Source organism: Cyanistes caeruleus, unplaced genomic scaffold (assembly GCF_971803275.1).
Source record: "Cyanistes caeruleus unplaced genomic scaffold, bCyaCae1.hap1.1 HAP1_SCAFFOLD_94, whole genome shotgun sequence".
Lineage (NCBI taxonomy): Eukaryota > Metazoa > Chordata > Aves > Passeriformes > Paridae > Cyanistes > Cyanistes caeruleus.
The window spans coordinates 491,083-510,878 of record NW_028255897.1 but is presented as its reverse complement, the minus strand read 5'-3'; the positions used below and the strand labels follow the sequence as shown (position 1 = coordinate 510,878).

Sequence of the window (19,796 nt, the reverse complement as noted above, 5' to 3'; positions counted from 1 at the left end):
CCGGCAGTGGCTGCTCCCAGCATGAGCCCAGTTGTTCCCGCCTTGTGGCTCCAGTTTCCTGTGCGCCCCACGATAAGCCAAATCACTCCCAGTCATGCCCTATTAGAGTACAATTTGTCTCCATTTTATCCCATTTTTCCACATTTTTATCCCATTTTCCCCCATTTTTGCTCTATTTTCCTAATTTTTATCCTATTTTCATATAGTTTTCGTCATTTTTATCCTAATTTTTATTTTTCACCAACTTTTCCCTCATATTTTTCCTTTTTCCTCCATTTCTGCCTTTTTTATCTCATTTTTCCTCAGTTTTCTCCATTTTTTCCGGATTGTTTTCCTATTTTTCCTCCGTTCTTATTCAATTTTTTCCCCATGTTTTCCCCCAATTTTTTTTCCATTTTTAATCTATTTTTTTCCCCATTTCCCCATTTTACGCTATTTTTGCTCCATTTTTCCCCAGTTTTTTCCCCATGTTCTCTCCTGTTTTCCCCATTTTTTCCCCCATTTTTATCCTGGTTTTATCTCATTTTCCACAATTTTATCCCTATTTTCTTCCATTTCTTTCTCCCATGTTTCCCAATTTTTCCTCCATTTCCATCCCATTTTTTCCCTATTTTTTTTTCGGTTTTCGCTCCATTTTCCCCCATTTTTCCTCCCGTTTTTCTCTTTCCCCCCTTTTTTTCTAGTTTTCCCGAACTTTTCCCCATTCTTCTTCAATTTCTATCTTATTTTTCCCCATTTCCCATTATCTTCGCCATTTAATTATCTCAAAAATTGAAATTTGGGGGGAAAAATATAAATTTTGGTTGGGAAAAAAGGGTGCTTTGGGGCAAAACTCCATGAATTTGAATCACAGCTTTCCTGTGATTTTTCCATGATTTCCCCATGATTTCCAGCCAGAAAGAGGCATGTGATTCATCTGAACATTCTGGAAGCTGGAAGAGGACCAGGCCATCAACCTTCCCAAAAATCTTGACCAGCTCATCCGCAATTCCACCTTTCCCCACTCCCCGGATTCCCAGGTCTGGAAATTCTTCTACAACCTCCCAGGTAGGCAATTCCCAAAATTCCATGGAAAAATGGGATAGGGGGATTTCATCCAGGTTTTTTTCCTGATTTTCCCCAATTTTTTTCTCTCTTTTTCTTTTTTTTTCTTAATTTTCCTGATTTTTCCGTCATTTTTCCCTGAATTTTTCCCAGTTTTTTCCCCATTTTTTTCCTGACTTTTTTTCCCTGATTTTTCCCTATTCCCAAAATTTTTTCTTTTCCACAACTTTTTCTTAAATTTTTCTTAAATTTTTCTGTCTTTTCCCATTTTTTCCTGATTTTTTTCCCTGATTTTCCCTTTTTTTCTCCTGATTTTCCCCCAATTTTTTTCATTGTTTTTTCTGATTCCTTTCCCTGATTTTTTCCAGGTTTTATTCCCTTTTTCTTATTTTTTTCTCATTTTTCACAATTTTTTTCACATATTTTTCAAACTATTTTTCCTGATTTTTCCCTCTGATTTGTCGAAATATTTCCCCTTTTTTTCCTAATTTTTCCTGAATTTTTCCTGTTTGTTTCCTTGATATTTCCTAGTTTTTTCCCCAATTTTCCCCCATTTTTCCAGTTTTTTCCCCACTTTCTTGTCCTCAGTTTTTATTTATTTTTTTCCTTGATTTTTCACTTTTTTTTTCTCAGTCTTCTTCCTCTTTCTTTTCCTGATTTTTCCGTTTTTTCCCAAATTTTTTCCTAAATTTTTTTCTTGATTTTCCCCCTCTTTTTCCTGATTTTTCCCTCTTCTTTTTGCAGCATCTTGCTGGTTATTCCCCAATTTTTTTCATAATTTGTCCCTGATTTTTCTCTGTATTTCTTAATTGTTTTACTGGTTTTTCCTGATTTTTTCCAGGTTTCTTCCCTCTCTTTTCTCGATTTTACCCAATATTTGCTCAATATTTTTCTAGATTTTCCCCATTATTCCCTGATTTTTCCTGACTATTTTCCTGATTTTTTTTTTATGATTTCTTTTTCATTATTTTTTTATTTTTCTGATTTTTTTTTCAATCTTTTCCCATTTTTTTTCTTAAGCTTTTCCTTGATTTTTGTGCTTTTTCCTGTTTTAATCCCATTTTTTTCCCCTGATTTTTCCCTTTTCCTTTCCCTAATCTTTCTGGTTTTCCCCAATTCTTTCCTGTTTTTTTTCATTATTTTTTTCTGATTTTTCCAGATTTTTTTATCCTTTTCCTGTTTGTTTCCCTGATTTTACACTGATTTTTTTTTTCCCCACATTTTTTCTCTGATTTTTTCCCAATTATTTTCCTTATTTTTTTGCAATTTTTTCTCAAATATTTCTGGGTTTTCCTTCATTTTTCCAACATTTTTCCTAATTTTTTCCTGATTTTTCCTGATTTTTCCCAGGGTCTTTTCAGCTTTATTTTCCTGATATTTTCCCTGATTTCTCACAATTTTTCACAATTTTTTTCATGTATTTCCCATTTTTTCCTGATTCTTCTCTCTTCCTTTCCCAAATCGTTTCTAGCTTTTTCCCAATTTCTTCTCAAATTTCCCTAGTTTTTACCTGATTTTTCCTGTTTTTTTCCTATTACTTTCTAGATTTTATTCCTCTTTCTTTTCTGGATTTTCCCCAATTTTTCCAAGTTCTTTCCCAGTTTTTTTCCTTATTTCTCCAATATTCTTTGCAATTTTCCCTGGTTTTTCATGATTTTTCCATCTTTTCCTATTTTTCTGATTTTTTCCCCATTTTTTCTGATTTTTTCTGATTTTTCCTGATTTTTCCCAGATTTTTTCCACTTTCTTTTCCTGATTTTTCCCCCATTTTTCCCTTTTTTCCTTGAGTTTTCTCTTTTTTTCCCCCCAATTTTTCCTAGTTTTCCCCAATTTTTTGTCAAATTTACCCCTGTATTTCCCAAATTTTTCCCAATTTTTTTCTGATTTTTCCCTGCTTTTTTTGGGATTTTACCCTGATATTTTTCTGGTTTTCCCCTGAATTTTCCCTTTCATTTTCCTTGAATTTATCCTGCTTTTTTTCCCCAATTTTTGAGTTTCCTTCACATTCCCAGTCTGATCCCAGTAACTCCCAGTCTGATCCCAGTCACTCCCAGTCTAATCCCAGTCACTCCCAGTATGAGGCCAGTGGCCCCCAGTTGCTCCCTGGCAGTGCCAGTGTGACCCCAGTAGCCTCCAGTGTGATCCCTGGGACTCCCTGTCTCTCCCAGTATATCCCAGTCAGCCCCAGCACGCTCCCAGTCATTCCCAGCTCCTCCCAGTTGCTCTCAGCATGATTCCAGTTGTTCCCAGCCACTCCCAGTCAATCCCAGTATGATTCCAGTCACCCTCAGTGGGATCCCAGTCTCAGCCCGCAGGGACCCAGCTGCTCCCACTGTGATCCCAGTATGATCCCAGTTGAGTATGATCCCAGAATAGTTGCAATTCTTCCCAGTTCCTACCAGTGTGATCCCGGTTGTCCCTGGAATAGTCCCAGTCCATCTCAGCACGGTCCCACTCACTCCCAGTTTCTCCCAGTGTGGTTCCAGCTGTTCCCAGTATGGTCACAGACACTCCCAGTATATCCCAGCTGCCCTCAGTATGCTTGTGCTCATTCCCAGTCATTCCCAGTTACCCCAGTAAGGTTCCAGTTACCCCAGTCCAAACCAGTCCCTGCCAGTGCTGCCACTCCTGGGATCCCCCAGCCCTCTCTGTGTTCCCCGGTCCCACATCTCCCCAGAGGAGCCCCAAGGGCTGGCAGTCCCCAGCCAGGGTCCCCAGCCAGCCCCAGGTTGGATCTGCAGCCCCCAGTTTTCCCAGTTTCCCTCTCCTTTTCCCCGGGCCGGGTTCCCCCCGTCCCCAGCGGGTGGGAGCAGCGGAGAGCCCCGCGCTGCCCATCCCGACCTGTCCCGGCTCCATCCCCCCTCCTGCCGTGGGCTGTGAGGGGTTTGGGAACGGGGCACCAAGGGTGTCACTGCTCCTGGGGGAGGAGGAGGAGGGATGGAAGAGGAGGGAGGAAGAAGGAGAGAGAGAAGGGATGGAAGTAGGAGAAGGAGCTGGCGTTAGGGAGGAAGAGGACTACAAAGGATGGAAGGGGAGGAGAGGGAGGAAGAGGAAGGACAAAGGATCAGGGAAAGGAGAAGGAACCACAAGGTCGAGCACTCCCTGAATTCATATCCCCTCCTGTGGGATCATCACCCACCGTCCCACAGGTGATGGGGGAGTGGGAGCTTTGCCCAGATATCCTGGGGGGGTCCCTGGGTTGGGTTTGTTTTGCGGGCAGGGATGTTTGGAGAATGTGGAACTCCAAAGCTGAGCGGAAAATCCTACTTGGGGGGACATTGGGGGGTCTCACCATCCTTAAGTGGGGAGATGGAAACAGGGGGAACTTTTCGGATTCCTGGCACTCCCAGCAGCCTGGGGAGGGCAGGGACTGAGCAGACAGGGGAACCCCCAGTACAAGCGTGACCCCCGGCAGCTGGGACAGGGGGGAAACTCTGAACACCAAATGGGAGAGACCAGAGATGGGGAACTCCTGGGAAACATTTTCAGGGCTAAATCTTGGTGTTTGGGAGGTTTTTATAGACTCCAGAGGCTTGGTGACTTCTAGAGATGAACTTGCACAGGGGGAGCCCCCTAACCCAATGTGCCCATAAACTGTATTTTTCCCCAAACCAGGATTTCCCATTCCCAAACCTTGGCTAGATGGAGAAGCAGGCTGTGAGGAAGAGGAAGATGCCCCAGGACACCCAGGCAGGTGAGGAGGAAGTCAGTGCCCCTTTCCCTCTCTCTCCTGCTCCATCTCCCAGCCCAGCCTGGCCCCCGGCTGCAGGACAACCCCGCTGCCGACGCCGTCCTGCCAGGGACGCACTGGGGGGATCTCCTTCCCCTTCCCTCTGGCACGGAGGCAAATCCCATCCTCTCCTTGTCCTTCCTCCCCCAGACCAGGAGCTGAGGATGGAGAGCAGGGAGGACAAATCCCCACGGCAGAACCTCGTGGAAGAAGCCGTTTTGAGCAGCTCCACAGTGCAGGAATCCAACGGGGAGGAAAATCCCCAGAGATCCCACAGGAGGAGGGGCTCCAAACCCATCCCAGGGTGCTCTGAGGAGGAAAGACCCACCCTGTGCCGGGAAGGCGGGCAGAGATCCAGCCAGGACTCTGAGCTGGTGGTCCATGAGCAGCTTCAGGATGGGGAGAAGCCCTACAAGTGCTTGGAGTGTGGGAAGAGCTTCAGCCAGAGGAAAACCCTGATCCGCCACCAGATGATCCACACTGGGGAATGGCCCTACAAGTGTGGGCAATGTGGGAAGGGCGTCAGCTGCAATTCCCAACTCATCCATCACCAGCGCATCCACACTGGGGAGAGGCCCTATGAGTGTCCTGAGTGTGGGAAGAGGTTTCAGAGGAGCTCCACTCTCCTTGTACACCAGCGGATTCACACGGATGAGAGGCCCTTCCGCTGCCCTGACTGTGGGGAGGGCTTCAAGCACAACTCCAACCTCATCACCCACCGGCGCATCCACACTGGGGAGAGGCCCTACGAGTGTGGGGAATGTGGGAAGAGCTTCAGCCACAGCAACAGCCTGATCCTCCACCGGAGGATCCACACTGGGGAACGTCCCTATGAGTGTGGGGAATGTGAGATGACCTTCAGATGGAGGTACCAACTGACCATCCACCAGATGATCCACACTGGGGAGAGGCCCTACGAGTGCTCCGAGTGTGGGAAGAGCTTTCAGACCAGCTCCAATCTCCTCGTGCACCAGCGGATTCACACGGATGAGAGGCCCTTCCGCTGCCCTGACTGTGGGGAGGGCTTCAGGCACAACTCCAACCTCATCAACCACCGGCGCATCCACACTGGGGAGAGGCCCTACGAGTGTCCCCAGTGTGGGAAGAGCTTCTCCAGGAGCTCTGCCTTGACCCAACACCAACAGAGGCACCGGTAAGGGAAGCCCTGTGAGTGCCCCAAGTGCAGGAAGAGCTTTGTGCACTGCCCCAGCTCCATCCCCCATCAGAGGACCCACGTTGGGCAGAGCCCTGATGACCCACGTTCCCAGTGATCTGTGTTGGGAACATACTGGGCTGGTGGCCATTTTATTTTGGTTCTATCTTTTGATTCATTTTCATCCCTTTAAAACAGACAAAACTGGGGTAAAAGTCTGCAAATTCATCAAAGGCATCTACAGCCTCACTTTCTACTAGTGCTTTAAGGGAATCTGGGATTAAAAGAGATACTTGGGAGGACTTGGGGATTGTGGTGCTATCTGTTGTAGTTTTCTTCATTTCTTGTCACTCAAATAGATGAGAGGGTTCAATCTGTCACCTCAAAACCACTCAATGCCACTGAATTCTACTCATTCCCACCCAGAATTCCTGGATTCTACAGCCCCTCAGGGTGTGTTGCCTTAAGTTTTAGCTTTCATCTTTCATATTCTGCACTGCCTGGGTTTACAGTTTGGAACTTCCTATTAAGTGTTAGTGAGCTCTCTTCACAGAGTAGGTAGACAAAACAATTCCTTTTCTAGCTTGATACCAAGGGCAGTCGTTAGAAGTTTCAGGCCCAGAAGCATGAACAAGGGTGGACTGAAGAGAGAAAACAAGAAGGATGGGACTTCCTCATCTGAAGCTGTAATTGGACAGTGAACAGATTGCAATATCCAGATGGACCTAAACTTCTAAAAATGTGAGACTTGTACATTTTTCTGACCATTTTTGGTCCATCTTGTGTGTAGGCCTGGCTCTTGTACTGCCCAAGGTGTATTTAAATTCTTTTAATAAACTTCATTCTTAACTCTGTCTTGCCTCTGTTCTAGGTCAGCCTTCTGAAGGCATCAGGTGGAATGGGGTTGGAAGGGGATTGGGTGAAGTGGGATGCAGATCAGGAGGGGTGAGATGGGCATTGGGTGGGGCAGGATGGGTGGGATGGAGTTTGGGAGGTGTGAAATGGTGGAAATAGGGCTTGGGAAGGGGATCTTGATGTCCAGCAGGGATGGGATGGATTGGGGTTGGGATTGGGGAGGTGGGGTGGGGTCTGCAATGAGACAGCCAAAGTTTGGGGATGATGAATGGAGGGGAAACCCGTTAGTGAGTTTTGGATATTTGGATGTTCCCAAAGAGATTTTAAGGTATCTCACATTTCTAAGGAGGTTTTGGGGCACTCCCCAGCTCTTTGGGGTGTTCCTGAGAGCAGCTTCATGGAGCCCCATTGCCAGGGCTGGTTGCCATGGGCACGAGCTCAGAGCTGTAGCCAGAGTGCGTTGCCTCAGCGCTGGAGAGCAGAGAAATGATGAATGGCCCCAGACATCTCCAGGGTGTGTTTGGGGTCAGAGCAAGTTCTGCCTGTGTGGGGCGGTCACTGCCCCAGCCCAGCCACTGCAGCCTCTGCTCCAGCCCCAAAGTGGCTGCCAAGCCCCTGGCACCCCAAAAACCCCAGCTGGGAGAGGGAGCAGAGCAGGTGAGGCTGTGACACGGGTGTGACACTGACATGTGCCACGGCCCTGGAGCTCACAGCAGCTGAGATGGCGCTGGATCCAAGGCTGACTGTGGATCTCTGTCCCTCTCTCTCTTCCCCTGACTTCCAGTTTTCAAAATCTGGATAGCTTGAAGTTGGATGGGTTGGACGAGTTGGTTCAGTCAGTTCTTAGTGAAGTGATTTCCTCTAATTGCATGCAGCTTTATGATTTTCCGAGGACCTCACTCTCTAAAGTTTGCAGCTGAAAGTTTGTTTCCCATCCTCCTGAGAAGTTTGTTGTTTTCTCCCATGCACTGCCCGAGGGGATGGAGGTACCTCAGGTCCCTTTCCAGCAGGGCCCGAGCGAGCTTGGGGCACAGCACAGGAACTGCAATGCTGAGCCAGCCCTGGCTGGGTTGGAGGAAGCAGAAAGGCCAAGCCCTGAGCCCAGGCCTGGCCCAGCAGGGCCTGTCCCTCACGGGTGGCTCGGGGCTCTTTGTGGGGCAGTGGGATGTGAGGGGCAGCAAGGACAAATGCCATAAACCTGCGAGCCCTGCCAGCCTCCTCAGGGAGGGCCGAGGGAGGAGCAAAGACCTTCCTGGGGCTGTGCCCTGGGCCAGGAGGGATTGTGCCAGTGGAGTTGACCCTAAATTTCTTCTCCCAGGCAGCTTTAGGACACGGAACGTGGAGAAGCCAGAGCCAACTCTCAGCTTTCCACAGTCCTCCAGTAGAATCCTGTGTGGGGAGCAGCCTGGGAGCAGGGTTTGTGTGTCAGGGGAGGGGAATTCAGAGCCCTTTTCTCCCCCATGGGCTGAGGATCTGCATTTTCAATGGCCCTGCAGCTGCCAAAGGGGCCTTTTTCACCCAGCTGAGAACAGTTCTGCTGATAGCCTGTCCTAAACCAGTTTTTCCTGCAAGTGTGCCTATGAAGCCTCGTTTTTTACAGCCCCAGGTCTTGTGTGCATGAAGGTGTCTCAACTGAAGGGTGGAAAGGATCTGCTGGGAGGAGTCCCCTTTATCTTGTTTCTTTGGTGGTTTTAATTTTATATTTTTTTAATTGAATCCTGCTGTCAGCTGTGTGCAGAGCTGTGTAACTGTGTGTGACACTTGTCTGTGGCACTGTGGGGGTGGCCAAGGGCACCTTCCCCGAGCTGTGTGCAGAGGAATCCACAGCAGCCCAGGCCGGGGGTGCTCAGTGGCCGCTCAGTTCCGCTGACTGGACGCGGCTCTGGCCGCTTCCCTTGGAGCGTCTCCAGGGAGGGAACGCTGGGGCTGCTGGCCCGGCTGTGCTGTCACTGCCAGGGGAACGCTGGGGCTGCTGGCCCGGCTGTGCTGTCACTGCCAGGGGAACGCTGGGGCTGCTGGCCCGGCTGTGCTGTCACTGCCAGGGGAACGCTGGGGCTGCTGGCCCGGCTGTGCTGTCACTGCCAGGGGAACGCTGGGGCTGCTGGCCCGGCTGTGCTGGCACTGCCAGGGGAACGCTGGGGCTGCCCCGCTCCTGCCCCACCCCATCAGCTCTGCCAGCGCCTCCAGGGGACACAAAGGCTGAGCCCAAGGGTGAGAGTTGCACAAGGGGCTGAGCTGGCATCTGGGACCCATTGGGATCATGGAGTGCAGCCCCCGGCCCTGCACAGACACCCCAACAATCGCAGCCTGTGCATCCCTGGCAGCGCTGGCCAAAGGCTCCTGGAGCTGCGGCAGCCTCGGGGCCGTGCCCATTCCCTGGGGAGCCTGGGCACTGCCCCAGCCCCCTGTGCGGGAAGAAGCTTTTGCTCATCTCCAGCCCAGCCCTGCCCTAGCCCAGCTCCAGCCGTTCCCTCGGCTCCTGTCCCTGCTCACCTGGGCAGAGATCAGAGCTTGCCCACAGAAGCTGTGGCTGCCCCTGGATCCCTGGAAGTGTCCAAGGCCAGGTTGGACGGGGCTTGGAGCAGCCTGGGATAGTGGAAGGTGTCCCTGCCATGGCAGGGGGTGGAATGAGGTGAACTTTAAGGTCCCTTCCAAGCCAAGGCATTCTGTGATTCTGTGATTTTGGGAGAGATGCTGAAGCTCTGGCTCAGCTTTATCTCAGCAAATGTCTGGAGCCAGCAGCAGCCATAGGTGGGATCATCTCCTCCTCCCTCTCGCTGTGGCTGTAACTCACCCAAGGGCAGTGTCATAAATGAAATTGATATTTGGACAGCTAGGGCTATTGGGTTAACAGCAATTTAATAATACGGAAAAAAATGATACAATTTAGTGAATTGAATACAACAAAACAATTTAATAAAAGAATACAATTTAGTGGATTAAATAGCAATTTGATATAGAAGGAATACAATGTAGTAAAAGAGTACAATTTAGTGAATATATTCATATATATATATACATATGTATATATATATATATGAATAAATATATGAATATAGCTTTCCAGTAATTATGATTAAAGCATAAGCAAAACTGACCGGGGTACGGAGAGGGCTTCTCACAGCACCTCAAGTATGAAACAAAGAAATTCAAACTAAACTTATATACTGTATACTTATACATATTCATTCATGTTTCCCCTAAGTCTCCTCCAATTTCTAATTCTTTAATTTTACATCACTATTCTTCATGGTGCATGCTTCACTTGTTGCTAAGGGGTCTTCAGTCTTCATTTGGTGGTATTTTGGATGAAGGCTTACACTCATCCTCATTGTCCTCTGGATAACCTTACAGGCTGTGTGTGCATACTAAGCGTTGTGTTATGTAAGTAAGCATTGTGCTCCACTAATTAGTCTTATATTTTATAATTTTCAGGCCCTATACCTAAAGTCGTTCCAACTTTATCCATCTCAAGGTTGATTTTGTCTTAGGATATTTCTTATCTCAAAACTACATCCTGTATCTTAACATGTAACATCTGCAGAGGGGTACATCTGCCTTGTAACACCAATTCCCTTGATTGCTCCTAATAATAACTTTACAAATAGTTACGCTTTAGATAGGACAAATCATTTCCATTTATTACAGGAGGGTGTGAAAACAGGAGCATTGTTTGGTGTGGCCTCCTGTTTGCCTTTCACACCTTTCAGTGCTTTGAGCCAGCCAAGAGCTTTCTCCAGGAGTGCAATGAAGCAGCTGTTGCTGCTCCCAGCTCTGGCTCTTCCCAGTCTCTGCCCCTGCCTGGTTTTGTCCCTCTTGCTGTGCCCTCTGTTCCCCCAGGGGGCTGCCCCAGGCTGAGGGATCAGATGCAGGCACTGCTGCTGCTCCCTGGGGACCAGCCCCAGTTTGGTTGTTGCTGTCAGTGCCAGCAGAAGCGGTGGCTGGAGCAGCGGGTGCTGACAGTGGCCCAAGGCCCGGGGCTGCCTCGAGGGGTCCCTGGGCTGGGGCTGGGAGGGAGCTGCCCCTTGTTCTCCCTCTGCCTCCCGCAGAGCTGGGCCGGGCACAAGTGGGGCAGCAGAGCCAACAGGGAGCCTGCGAGTCTCTTGCAGCCGTGCCTGCTCAGAGTTTGGCCTTGGAGCTTCAGGTGGGCAAAGGCAGCTGCTCTGCTCCCTCTGCGTGTGCCCGTGTTCAGCAGTGCTGCTCCATCAGTCTGTGCCCAGCAACGGGGAAAAGCCTCAGCCCTGCAGGGCCAGGAGCTGCCGGGCTCTGCCTGAGCAGCTCAGCCAGCGGGAAGGGAGCTGCTCCACACGGGAACCAGGAGCAAAGGACGTGCCTTTTCTAGGACATGTTTCCTGTAAAAAAAAAACCAACAAAAACAAACAAAAAACCAACAAAAAATATACATTAAAAAAATATGAAAGATAAAAATTACCCTCAAATGTGAAGTGAAAAATCTTTAACTCTGGAGTAAGAAAGTGGTAACTCATCTTTTGAAATAGAGAACTCAGGTTTGATTTTAGTTACTTAGTTTGTACACGTGCTAGTGGAAAGGTTCCATTAGCTGCCTTCCTTTACAGATTTGAGTGATGGTTTCCAATATTGAGATACTTTACACTGCAGTTAAAGGAATAGGAAATTGAAATACATGTTCTTCATGACTGTGTCTTGAGTGTAAAAATTTTGCAGTTTGAAACTTGGACCTAAAGTGTTGCAAATGGAAGTGATAAATGCCAATGGACTGAGGGAATGCAGCTTTTCCTATGGGATGTGCAGCACTCCAAGGACTTCCTCAGTGGGGCTGTGGCTGCTTGGAGCTTTGTCCTGTGCCACTCCGGGATGTCATGAAATGGGACTTCACCTGCCACCAGCCCAGGTCACGCTCTGCCAGCCCAGCTCCTTGGACCTTGTGTCCCCAAAGAAGACACAAGGTGTTTCTGCTGCTCCACCTTTGCACAGATCCACAGAGAGCTGGGATTATCCCAAGTCTCGTGTCTCCATTGTGCCATATTCCTAAAGAACCAGCAGCCCATCCCGACGAATATGGTGAGTTATGTGGATGGCTGTCAGCTCCCTTTCCTGCCTAGAAATCCTGAAACTGCTTCTAAATTCTGTTCCCTTCAGCTCTTGGACACCTACTGACACAGAGCTGGGAAAAAAATGCCCTGGCCATGGCTTACAAGGTGAGTTCTGCCAAAGTTAGAGCTCTGTGGGAAATCTCTATCCATCCCTCTCCTTTTAATATATCTGTACGTGGGGGTGTGCATGGATGTGTCTTGGATGGAAAGGAAGGAGTGTGCAAACAACGTGACTGACACTTTCACTCTCTGTGTTCATTCCATACTCATGGGTACCAAGATATTATGGAAATCTTTGCAAGGACAGACCCTTCTGTCCATGGATACAGAGACATCCAAGAGCCCCTGGCACAGACAGACCCTTCTGTCCATGGATACAGAGACATCCAAGAGCCCCTGGCACAGACAGACCCTTCTGTCCATGGATACAGAGACATCCAAGAGCCCCTGGCACAGACAGACATTGCTGCTCTTCAGCCACTGACAGGATGAGTCCCTGAGACTGGGGCTTGGCCTTCCTCGTGGTGAGGGGCATCGAGGAAGGCTGCAGTGTGATGGAGACTGTGATGGGCTGGGAACTCACTGGGGGAAAGGAGGGAGCAGTTGTGAAGTAAAAGGCAGGTGTGGGACAGAACTGTTCAGAGAAGGGCTGAGCTACAGCTTGAGCAAGATGAAAAATGTCATTTGGGGTCATCCCAGATGGATTTCATTTCAGAAGTTATGGAACAAGTTTAATTTTTGGGGGGTGTCATGTTTTCCCTTGGAGGTGGACACTGTGCAGACTTGAGCTGCATTGCCAAAATGCTCAGGTCTCTGCTGCAGGTCACAGCGTTTCTTCTTTGGCTGATCCCGGCCCGGTGCTGAGCCCAGCAGAGCCCTGGCAGAGCCCAGAGTAGCCTCAGCATCCGCAGAGCCCGGCTGCAAGGAGAGAAAGCAGAAACCGCCCGTCAGCTGAAGGCTCCTGTCCCCTTGTCCCAGCCAGCCGCGGTGCCCAGGCCATGCTGGCCGTGCTCAGAGCTGGGCCCAAAGCTGCCCATCACTGCTGCCTTGGGGAGCAGAGCAGGAGGGCAGGACATGTGCCCAGCCTGCAGCCAGCCACGGCAGATCCAGCCCCTCAGCAGCTGCCCAGAGCGGGATGCTCCTGTGCCCGCTGCCATCTCCCAAAAGCTCTTGTCCCTCCCATGCCAAGGAGATGAGGACCCACCTCACACCATCCGCTGCCACAAGAAAAGCTGGTCCCAAACGATGTCCTCAGTCTTCTCCAAGGGCACGGCCCATCCACGCCACAGCTGGTCCCAAGCACTTCCTGATCCAGACTGGACCCCACCTAGAACGCTTCCTTTAGAAAAACAAACAACAAATTAATGAAAATAGGTCACAGACAAAAAGGGGAAACAAGAAAAATGGTAAAAAAATCTTATGTCTGTCAGGAGCTTGAGGAAGGCCCAAACCCTACATTCTGGGGAAAAACCCACCCATGGGTGAGGGAAGCCCATGCTTTCTCCCTTTCCCCCTGCACTGTCCCCCAAAATCACGGTGATCCCAAAGCAAAGCAGGGGAGTGGAGCAGCCCAAGCCCTTCCTTGCCTGCACAGCAAAGCAGCCGTGCTCAGGTTCTGGAGTCCCACCTGTGCTCCTGCCATGGGGGTTTGTTTGTGTCGGGCTGGCTGCCCCAGCCCCAGCCCGGGGCACGGTGGGTGCTGGGGGCTGTTGGCAGGGCCAGGATCCCACTCCCATTTCGTACCCACCCCAGCCCACGCCCCCAGCCCTGCCAAAAACCAGCTGGGCAGCCACTGAGGAATCAGTTGCATCTGCCCCAGTGAAAGGGAAACCTTTGGTTCCCAGCCAATGCACAAATCTGGGAGCATCCCCCTGGGTCTGGACTTACCTGAAAATTCCCTGTGGAGCCTGGCTTTGAAGAAGGTGCCAGAATCAAAGTCCGTCATCGCCAGCTCCCGCTGGCCAGGTGGAGGAAGAGGTTGTCATCCTTGCTGCTGTCCTCCATGTCTCCAGCAGCAGCAGCAGCAGCAGCCCCACCTGGTACAGCTTCTCCAGGGGCTCCTTCTTCCCTGGGGTGACACCAGGCTGTCAGGGTTCTGCCCAGGGCCTGGCTGTCAGTGAAGCAGGACAAGCAAAACCAGCTCAGATGGTGCCCACCAGTGCTGGGCAGAGCAGCTCAGCTCCAGCACAAGGGCTGTGTGATCCCATTCGATGACCCCAGTGCAGTGACACAGGCAGGACAAAAAAGTCTGGGTTTCTTTGCTGCTGATTGCCAGGGCATGCGTGGAGCTGTAACTTACCAGGTCCCTGCATCACTGTGCCCGTGGCTCTCTCCCTTCTTCTAGGGCTGATGAATATCCTGCATCCAGGGATCACAGGACAGGTCTTCTAATGAGGGCCTGTCCAAGGAGTTCAGGGATAAACACCACCTGATCAGAATCTGGCAGTCTGGGGAGAGAAACCACAAACCACTGGTCAGTTGGAGAAGGCTCCTGTCTGCTTTGCCCCACTATTCCTGTGCCCAGGCCACGCTGGATGTGCTCAGAGCTGGGCCTAAACTTTCCCATCAATTCTTTGTTTTGGAGGAGAGCAGGAGAGCAGGACATGTGCCACCTCCTCAGCAGCTGCCAGAGCGGGATGCTCACGAGCCCGCTGCTGTCTCCCAACACTGGTGTTCCCCCCGTGCCCAGAGATGAGGATCCACCTTGGGAGAGCCGTTGTGGCAGCGGGAGCTGGCCCCATCTGATGTTCCTGCCCCTTCTGAAAGGGTGCTCCCCGCAGACCATCTCGTGCAGCAGGATGCCCAGGGACCAGACGGTCGCTGCCTCGCCATGGTACCAGCCGAAGTCGTTCCATTCCGGGGGGCTGTATGACGGTGTTCCTATGGAATATGGATGGAGCTCATCAGGGGGATGCTGCTGCTCCCAGAGCCTGGCCCCAGCATCCCTGGGCATGTGGGGGCTGCCCCAGTGGCACACGGGGTGACCTGCTGCCCTCTCGCCAGCACCTGGGACTTGGGTACAAACCTGGGGTTGGAAAAGAAGCCACTGGTGTTGGAAGAGGGCAGCAGAAACCCTGGCAAGGCCTGACAATGACACACAAAGGGAAATACCCACTCAGTGCTGGGGAAAAACCACACCCACATCCTCCCTGCTGACATTGCCCAAAAAATATCTTGAACCAAGGCAAACCAGGTGAGCAGAGCAGTCCAAGCCCATTCTCACCTGCAGACCAAACCAGCAGGTGCACAGGTTCTGCCACCCCGTCTCTGCTACCCCCACCCATGGGGGATTTTGTCAGGCTGGCTGCCCCATCCCCAGCCCCAGTCCTGGGAGAATCCCTGCTGCCACACCCAGGTTGGGCCAGGAGATGCCAGGACCAGGATCACCACCCCTGTGTGGGCTCACCTGCAAACTGAGTGTAGGCTGTGTCCTGCAGGTAGGTGCCACAGCCGAAGTCAATCAGTTTTGCCTCGCCGGTGTCCAGGTCTACCAAGATGTTCTCAGGTTTTATATCTCTGTGCAGGACCCCGCAGCTGGTGCAGTGCCGCACGGCCGCCAGCACCTGCTGGAACAGCTCCCGCGCCTCTTCCTCGGACAGGAACCTCCGTGCCCGAATGAAACGCCGCAGGTCCTGACACCGCTCCGGGCGCTCCAGCACCATCACGATGGTGTTGGGGAGCTCAAACCATTCCAGCAGCTGCACCACACCGGGGAAGCCTGTGGACACCTTGTCCAGCAGCACTATCTCCAGGGGTGCGCTGGTGCCGTCGGGCTGCGGGAGGAGCACGGTGCCGTCAGTGGGGCTGAGGCCGTGCCAGGGCTCGGGAAGCCCTCAGCCAGCCCGGGATGCTCTGTGCCCTCCGCTGGCCCCACGCCCGCTCTCCCTCCAGGTGTCCTGGCGGCTCCCACCCTGCCGGGCCCCGGCTCATCCCCGCCCGGCACGGCCCGGCTTCTGCCGCTGGCCCGGCTCACTCACCAGCTCGCCCCAGTGCCGGACGCGGTTCCGTGGCACCTTTTTGATGGCCACCTGCAAGCCAAAGGGAACAGCGGATTCAGCTCACCGCCCACCGTGTCCAGCCCCATCCTCCTCCTCCGCCCCCTCCTCCTCCTCCGCCCGCCGCCGGCCCCTCTGCTCACCGGGAGTCCGTCCGAGAGCCGAGTGGCCGCAAAAACTCTGCCAAAGCCGCCGCGCCCCAGCAGTGACCCCACTCGGTAGCGCTGCTGCAGGGCCTGCTGCGCCTTCCCTGGGGAAGAGACGCGGCCGTCAGTGCTCGGCCCGGGGCCAGGAACGGCCCCCGAGCGCTCCCCGAGCTCCCCGGGCCGGGCACCCGCAGGCGTTCCCTCATTGGAACGCGACAGCGGCGGAGCTCGGGCCGGGGAAGCCGCAGCGGAGGCGGCGGCAGCGGCCGCACCGCCTGTGTCCTCCGCGGGCCCCGGGAGGAGCCGGGGCCGGGGCCGGGGCCGGGGCCGGGGCCGGGGCCGGGGCCGGGGCCGGGGTCGGGGTCGGGGTCGGGGTCGGGGTCGGGGTCGGGGTCGGGGTCGGGGTCGGGCCAGGCGGAGCCAAAGGGCAGCGATGCCGCCCCAGCCCCAGACAATGATGCCCGCCCAGCAGCGCCAGCGCCAGCACAGCCAGAGCTGGGCGGAGGTGAGACCTCGGCGGGACGGCCGGGGACGGGAACGGGGCCGGGGCCGGGGCCGGGGACGGGGACGGGGCCGGGGCCGGGGCAGCCCCGCCCGGAGCCGGGGGCGGACCGGGGGCATGGCCCGGGTGGGCACGGGGAGAGGGAACCTGGAAGAGGAGGGGACACAGGAAAAGGGAGACGGGGATGGGGTGCGGGACAGTGGGAGAGGGAGAGGAGAATCGACGGATTCAAGAAATTCGCTTTTTATCTGCTTCCACTGCTGCTGCTGCCGCTGCTGCCGCTGCTGCCGCCGCTGCCGCTGCAGCTGAAGCAGCGGGGCCGTTTGTCCCCGTGTCCGTTTGTCCGTTGCCCGCTCGGCCCCGCCCCGAGCCCCGCGCTCCCCGGGCAGCCCCTGAGCCCGGCCAAACACGGCAACTTTGCCCTGCTGAGCCAAGAGCCAGAGTCTGGACTCCTGCACAGGGGCACAGCAATGCCCTTGGCTGCTGCTGTGCCTTGTCCCTGCTGAGGCTCAGACACCGTCTGAGCACATTCCCTGAATGCAGAATTTGTACCTGAGCCAAGCACTGCACTTGTGTCTCCAGCATTGCTTTCCAAGGAAAACAGGGCAAGGCAAACTGGCTATAGCTCAGGGTATTTTACAGTGTCTAAAACTTGCCAAGTCTCAGATCTTAGAGGTGAGAGCCATTTGGAATGAATGGGATGGAGAAACAGTGCAAGATGGAAAAGGGGAACATAAAAATAGAGAATAGAGAAAAAAAAAAAAAAAAGAGAAAAATAGAGAAAAACGTATTGTTTGTTTCTTTTGATTTTATTTTCATTTCTTAAAAAAGCTGTTTCAGTTTTCCCAGAATCTTCTCCCCAGTCCCGTCTGTTCTTTCCAAAAACTTGTCCTGGAGAACAAGGCGCAGCTCCTGTCACAAGATGTGCCCCCAGCTGCAGCTTCTCTTGGCTTCCCACACTGTGAGTGCAGCACAACTCTTGCAGCAAAGCAGGACAAATGTTTGAAGAACTTGACAACTTGTTCTTTCTTTTCCTCGTGGACAGGGGAGTTGTGCCATTGGTGAGGTTTTCATTGTTCCTCTTCTACCCAAAGAAAACATGATGGGCTACCAGGAATTGTTGGGGAATACAAGCCTGGCTGAATGTGGAGAAAGAATCTCCAGAGCCTGCAGCCAGCAGTGGAGAGCTCATCATTCCAACAGCCCCATGGACATCTGGAAAGTGATCTGGAACATGAAGATGGGCTGACAGAGGGAGTTTGTTTCTGTGTTCAGTTGAGATGATTCTACATCTCTTGCACTGGGAGAAATCAAGAGCACAATCAGGTGATGATAAGCAGCAGAACATGATAAGCTGGAGCTCTCAGTGGATGAGAGAAAGAATGTGAAAAGGAGAAATGCAGGGAATGACTTGGTGAACTTTGTGTGTAAGAAGGGTCATTTTTTCCTAATAATTCCCAATTCATTCCCCTTGCTTTTATCCTTTTAACAAGGCAAATTGCATCTCAGATTCCCAATGAAATGAGAACCCTGAGCTTGTGGAGCTGCCTGAAAGGTGCCCTGTTCCTTTTTCTTCTGCTGCTCAAAAGAAACAATGAAGCGAGTTGGGAAGTTCTGGTTTTTCTTTCTCCTGGTGGATTTTTTCATTTTATTTGCCACTGCAGAGGCAATTTCTGTGATGGCCTCTGTCAGTTGATTCTATTTCAGCAGCAGCAGCAGCAACAGGGCTGTGTTTGAGCACTGCAAATGTGACCTGTGTGTCTTTCATTCTCCTTGATTTTGTGCTCAGGGACTTGGGAGCATTTTGATCTCTACTGATCATGATGCCTGAAACAAAAATCCTGAGTTCCCTGTCACAAAAGCACAGTGGGTAGCACTGATTGAAAGAGGCAATTGCAGCTGTACTGCTAAAATTCAAGTGGCAAGTAGAAGAGGGGCAAGAGCAGTCGGGATCTACAATTGGCAAGGCCAGGGCACCCACAGCCTCCTGCTGTCACCTCAGGGTGAGTAAAACAGGGCTGAAAACAGCGCTGGAACCCGATCCTTTCTTCCTCTGAGGGCTGGCTGAGGGCAGCAGAGGCGGGCCCTGAGGAATCAGGGCTGTTTGTGGGGGATTGTTGCTGTAGTCCAGCATTGCCCTGGCAAAAGCCCTGGGGAGCCGAGGCAGGAGCAGGTGGGAAGGGCCGGCGCTGCTGCTGCTCCTGGCCGGGAGCCCCGGCCGGGCCGGGCCTGCGCCCGCTGCGCTGCGGCTGCTGCTGCTGCCAGAGCCGGGCGGGACTCGGGGACAGGGAATGGACACGGGGGGACAGCAAAGGCCTTGGGGGCTGCAGGGATGTTGGTGCTGGGGCCAGCGCCAGCACAGAGCTTCAGCCCGCAATGAACCCCGAGGGAAACGCTGGGGAAAGGCTCCATTCAGCCTTTCTTTACTCGGCGCTGTGAAGGGACCGAAATAAAAGGAGAGTGAGCAGGGCCCGACCCCTTCTCCTTTGGGAGGAGCCCCTGGGGCTGTGAGGGGCCGTGAGGGGAAATGAGAGGTTCTATGGGGCCATGAGAGGTTCTATGGGGCCATGAGGGGCTGTGAGGGGAAATGAGGGGCCATGAAGGGACATGAGGGGCTGTGAGAGGTTCTATGAGGCCATGAGAGGTTCTATGGGGCCATGAGAGGTTCTATGGGGCCATGAGGGGCTGTGAGGGGCCATGAGGAGCCTCAGCCCTGGCAGGAGGGGTCCCACCATGTCCCCAGGGCAGAGCAGCCGTGAGGGGCCGCGAGTGCAGATGTGGCAGCAGAGCGGGCTTGGGGCACCTCTGGGAAGGGATGAGACCCTTCCACAGCTCCAAACCACACTAAACCCACCATTAAAAGGATTTTCCATCTTTAGAATCCACTGGCAACTTGGAAATGACCGTACAGTTTAATCACAGTGGGAAAAGCAAGGGAATTTTCCCAGTGAGAGACATCCAGCCATTTTTATTCATGTCTAAGATTTAAAAGTCTTGACAGTGAAAAGTAATACTAATAAATAATAATAACAACAAGAACAAGTTTATTTCTTGAATAATAATTCTTCTGAATCCCAACAATCAGCTCAGAAACATGTTTTTGTTTGTAATAGATTAGTAGTAAAGAAATAAATTGAAATATATTTCATTTGTAATTCAGATGTGTTTCATCCTTCTCCCAGTTTCTGATCCCCTTCCTCCAGGGTAATTTCCTTTACTCACCCACTTTCTAATAGTTAGAAGGGAGTTAAGCACACTGGAAAAGACAACAGCTCCTGTTTTCAAAGGGAAGCAGC

General features: G+C 52.0%; 2 protein-coding genes across 2 annotated transcripts in view; one reads left to right on the top strand and one right to left on the bottom strand.

The window, feature by feature from the left end:
• Positions 1 to 19,796, top strand: part of LOC147646520 (uncharacterized) — a 319,904-nt gene that overhangs the window by 277,582 nt on the left and 22,526 nt on the right. The window contains 1 exon segment of the mRNA XM_086873319.1: positions 5,583 to 5,927. Coding sequence (XP_086729445.1) covers positions 5,583 to 5,927 — 345 coding nt within the window.
• LOC147646521 (serine/threonine-protein kinase pim-1-like) lies at positions 14,498 to 16,619 on the bottom strand. The gene is made up of 6 exons (XM_086873378.1): positions 16,611 to 16,619; positions 15,996 to 16,169; positions 15,835 to 15,885; positions 15,264 to 15,630; positions 14,561 to 14,737; positions 14,498 to 14,511 (listed from the first exon to the last, which is right to left on the bottom strand). Exons 1-6 carry the CDS (start codon positions 16,617 to 16,619, stop codon positions 14,498 to 14,500), a joined length of 792 nt encoding a protein of 263 aa, XP_086729504.1.